This window comes from Sinocyclocheilus anshuiensis, unplaced genomic scaffold (assembly GCF_001515605.1).
Source record: "Sinocyclocheilus anshuiensis isolate Anshui unplaced genomic scaffold, SAMN03320099.WGS_v1.1 scaffold836, whole genome shotgun sequence".
NCBI lineage: Eukaryota > Metazoa > Chordata > Actinopteri > Cypriniformes > Cyprinidae > Sinocyclocheilus > Sinocyclocheilus anshuiensis.
In genome coordinates this window covers 16,132-21,044 of record NW_015551122.1, presented here as the reverse complement: position 1 = coordinate 21,044, position 4,913 = coordinate 16,132, and the positions used below count along the sequence as shown (strand labels likewise).

The window sequence follows — 4,913 nt, the reverse complement described above, 5'->3', positions numbered from 1 at the left end:
CGAGACGGAGGGAAGTTAGAAAAGGAAGGGCAGGAAAAAACGAGGTGGAACGCAGCCTAGATACCTCCTAGCATTTCTGTTGTAGCTAAACTCTGCAGTAAAGTGGCCCCCCAGGAGCAGGATTGGACACCCTTGCTTTAAGTGTTTGCAAACGCTTCTTAATACAATCTAGTGAAATGCTGTAATCATCCATCCACAAAAATATTGGATATTATGCAAACATGAAAATAAAGCACAACCGCTGTGCATTACGTCACACTGATTTCTTGGGGTCTCTTGTGTGTCAGATCTGGCAGATGTTGTTTGGAGGCCGATATCTCATTTTGTTGATGGGGCTGTTTTCTATCTATACTGGAGCCATTTACAACGAGTGTTTCAGCAGGGGCATCAGCACCTTCTCATCAGGATGGCACGTCCGGCCCAATGCAGAATACTACAACTGGACGTACGACACACACACACACACACACACACACACACACACACACACACACGTGCATTTGTGGTTTACAGGGACTCTCTATAGGTGTAATGGCTTTTATACTGTACAAACTGTATTTTCTATCGCCCTACACCTAAACCTACCCCTCACAGAAAACTACGGGCAATTTTTGAATTTCATAAAACACCGTTTTGTATGTTTGTTTGGTTTTTTTTTAAGCCTTTTGTTTTACGGGGACACAGGAAGTGTCCTCATAAACCATATATACCAGTACACAGACACTAGGGTTGCAAAAAGGTGGAAAATTTCCTGTAAATTTCGGAAACATTCCAGGATTTTTGAGAATATTCCAGGAATTTTTGGAAAGTTTACGGAAATTTACCGGAAATTTTCCAACCCTTTTGCAACCCTAACACACACACACACACACACACACACATTCATCATAAGGCCAAAGATATTGCATATGAAGTTCTGAAAGCCTCTCTCTGTCTCTGTGTGTAGTGAGGAGACTTTCAGAAATAATCGATACCTGTCGCTGGACCCCAATGTCACTGGCGTTTTCACTGGCCCTTATCCTTTTGGCATTGATCCCGTAAGTCCTGTGGAAATGACACTGTGTACCCTCTTCTGCTGTTATTTGTTTTGATGGCTTGACCCAAGAGTAATACTTTTCCTTCATTGTGGTTGTGTGAAAAAATCCTGAATGCTAACTAATTCTTTACCTCCCTCAGATTTGGGGTCTGGCCAATAATCATCTGACGTTCCTCAACAGCTATAAGATGAAGATGTCTGTCATTATTGGAGTCATCCATATGACCTTTGGTGTGTGTTTATCCTTATTCAACTACATGTGAGTATGGTTTTCTTTGCTGTTCTTGAGGATTTTCTTCATGTTTTCTGCAATTCGGTTACTTTTTTTTTTATTTTATAAAAATAAGGTAGACATGGATCAAACACTGTCATAATTTAGAAATAAAAGACCATTTCATTGATTTTACCCTGATTTTAGCCACTGAAACACTCGCACTTAACAGTGTGGTTTACATTTTGTGGCATTACTGTTCAGTATCTGAACTGAACAAACAAATAATGGTCTAATGGGACAATCACATAGTTGAAAATAAATATTAGGATCCTTTGGATAGTAATGTTATTTTTAGTCCAGTTATCCTGTTGTTGTTATTTTCTGCTTGCCATAAATCACATAAAGAGGCGTTGATGAAGTAGTACCTCTTCTATCTGTATGACCTCTTGAATCTCACAAGATCAAGGTGAATTTTGATTTCTTAATTCATGGCCCCTTTAAAAGTAAATATTTATGTGCAGAGTTCAAAATGATCATTCCGGTCCTAAAGTTGTCTACTTAACATTTGCATGCTTTTTTTATTTTTTATTACCATTTGAACCATGGATCTTAAACTCTTTTTTTTTTTGTGCTGCTGTGTAGACACTTCAGAGAGATCAGCAGTGTGTTTCTGGTGCTGATCCCGGAGCTGTGTTTCATGCTGTGTCTGTTTGGATACCTGATCTTCATGGTGATCTATAAGTGGCTGGTGTATGGCCCCATGACCTCCGACTCCGCTCCCAGCATCCTCATCCACTTTATAGACATGTTCCTGTTTACTGAGAATAAGGACAACAAGCCTCTCTATACGGACCAGGTGTGTACTTGTAGTTAGTTAGTATCACAAAACCAGACATTTGACTCTCGGAATAAAGTCTGTTCCACTTTATGGTTTGTTAGGGACTTGGGTTACATCTGAAAATGGTGATATCACGATAATAGGCTGCTTTTGTTTATGATTTGTCTCAATATGGTTTATTAAACAGAAGTGAGACATGGATATGACAGGATCTTTGCATCTTGCACCAGTTTCCTCTCAAGTTTCCAGTTCTCCCCCAGCATTATTAATCCGACTCAACATAAAATGAACAGACCTGACCATCTCTTTGTGTCTGTAGATGGTCGTGCAGAAGGTTCTGGTGATTGTGGCTGTGTTGTCTGTTCCTGTGCTGCTCCTGGGGAAGCCAATGCAAGAATACATCACACACAGGAGGCAGAGAACTCCGCTTTCTGTGAGCAACCCTTCTGAATTCATCTACTTCAGTGACTGGGAATGGACCCACATACAGTTCTTCTGTTTGTGTGTGTGTTTGTGTAACTATGCTCTCATCTTCTGTAGGGAGACAGACGTCCTTTGCTAGCAGAAAACGGCTCTATAAATGCTCACCAGGGAGAGGTGGATGCAAGAGGAGGAGGAGGAGAAGAGCAGGTAAGCGGGAAATAGGGAAAAGTAGACAGGTGTAATGAATTGTTTTTTTTTTATTGATTCATTCAAAGTGATTTGACGCTTAAACGCTTGAGAAATGTCTGCCAGAGCGCTTGACGGTTATGAATGTGCATTGATTTTAATTTTGAGGGTGTGGTGAGAGTCGGGTTTGGGTTGTCAGAAGCACTACTATCTGAATTTCTCAGTAGATGCACTCAGCTTTTGGTCACATGGCAGATCGTCACATCATTCCTCATTATTTGCAGGGTTTTTGACATAGTTAACACAAGTGTGAAGGCAGCTCAGAAAACGTTTGTTTCAGTACAAAAAACTCTGTGTGGACCCTGTTAAGTGATGAGATGATTTTTTTTGTAAGAATTTATTCAAATTAACCATCTGAACAAATGGATTAACTAAAATAAATCTGACTTCTCAAATTCTCAGTGATTCTATTCGTTTTTTATACTTGCATTTTTCATTCCTGTTCTGTTCTGAATAACATTACGTTTAAAGGATTTGTTGTGGAGTGAGGGGAAACTAAAATACATCTTTATAGTGTTTATAAGTGTTCATTTGGTCACACTTTAGTTTAGGGACCAATTCTCGCTATTAACTAACTTATTATCTTTTGCCTCAATGAACTCCTAATTTGCTGCTTATTAATAGTTTAGGTATGGGGTCGAATTAAGTCAGGGGTGCCCAAACACGGTCCTGGAGGGCCGGTGTCCTGCAGAGTTTAGCTCCAACCCTAATCAAACACACCTGAAGCAGCTAATCAAGCTCTTACTAGGCATACTAGAAACTTCCAGGCAGGTGTGTTGAGGCAAGCTGGAGCTAAACTCTGCAGGACACCGGCCCTCCAGGACCGAGTTTGGGCACCCCTGGATTAAGTGATCTAAAAAATGGTCATGCAAAATAAAGCATTAATATGTGCTTCATAAGTACTAATAAACAGACAATATGCATGTAATATGCATGCTAAGCAACTAGTTAATAGTGAGAATTGGTCCCTAAACTAAAGTGTTGCCATTCATTTTATATACTGTTTTCTTACATTATTTTTGAATGTAACAATTAATTGTGACTTACTGAGCCAACTTGTGTGTTTTTTCTTCTTCTCAACAATGCAGTTTTGACCTGGTGCAACTTATTGTATTTTCCAGAAGTTACAATGAATGTGAACTTGATGTTTTGAAGCTTCACATTTAAAAAGGGCACAAAGCATGTGTGTATATATAAAAGCAGCTTGCATTGCATTCAATCAAGGTACATATTTTATCAATTCTTTCCTTGGGAATCAAACCCATGACCTTGCCATTGCTAGCATGCTGTACTATTCCAGATCTTCTGAAGTCGTACGGTAGCTCTGTGTCACAAACATTACATGATGACAGAAATTAGGTGAACAGTTTCTTGGATTTGCCATTTTTATGATATCTTCTTCTTCTTTCCTTCTGCCATTGTCTGTAAGGAGTTTGATGCAGCGAACGTGTTCATGCACCAGGCCATTCACACCATCGAGTATTGTCTGGGCTGCATCTCCAACACGGCCTCGTACCTGCGGCTCTGGGCCCTCAGCCTGGCTCATGCCCGTAAGTGCTCTCGTGTGTTTCACTGCTGCCGTCGTCACTGAGGAGGAGCATCTAGTCATGCTGTGTGTGTGTGTGCGTGTGTGTGTGTGTTTTTCAGAGTTGTCTGAGGTGCTGTGGTTAATGGTGATGCGGATCTCCTTCCAGCAGCTCAGTTATGTGGGCTCTGTCATCATGGTGGTTATATTTGCTGCCTTCGCTGTGCTAACCGTATCTATCCTGCTCGTCATGGAAGGCCTGTCCGCTTTCCTACACGCACTTCGACTTCACTGGTGAGAGAAACATGTGCTCAACATCCCGCCAAGTTTAAGCTTAGTGAGACTGACTAAGCTGCAATCTAACCCTTGCCCGTATATACTACCATATACAGGTGCATCTCAATAAATTAGAATGTCATGGAAAAGTTATTTTATTTCAGTAATTCAACTCAAATTGTGAAACTCGTGTATTAAATAAATTCAATGCACACAGACTGAAGTTTAAGTCTTTGGTTCTTTTAATTGTGATGATTTTGGCTCACATTTAACAAAAACCCACCAATTCACTATCTCAACAAATTAGAATACTTCATAAGACCAATAAAAAAAACATTTTTAGTGAATTGTTGGC

At 40.2% G+C, this 4,913-nt stretch overlaps 1 protein-coding gene across 1 annotated transcript in view; it reads left to right on the top strand.

The window, feature by feature from the left end:
* Positions 1 to 4,913, top strand: part of LOC107663096 (V-type proton ATPase 116 kDa subunit a-like) — a 23,288-nt gene that overhangs the window by 12,907 nt on the left and 5,468 nt on the right. Inside the window, exons 12-19 of the mRNA XM_016453247.1 lie at positions 288 to 445; positions 947 to 1,037; positions 1,177 to 1,295; positions 1,893 to 2,106; positions 2,408 to 2,521; positions 2,629 to 2,718; positions 4,187 to 4,307; positions 4,405 to 4,576. Of these exons, the coding sequence (XP_016308733.1) occupies positions 288 to 445; positions 947 to 1,037; positions 1,177 to 1,295; positions 1,893 to 2,106; positions 2,408 to 2,521; positions 2,629 to 2,718; positions 4,187 to 4,307; positions 4,405 to 4,576 (1,079 nt within the window). The remainder of the gene's footprint in view (positions 1 to 287; positions 446 to 946; positions 1,038 to 1,176; positions 1,296 to 1,892; positions 2,107 to 2,407; positions 2,522 to 2,628; positions 2,719 to 4,186; positions 4,308 to 4,404; positions 4,577 to 4,913) is intronic.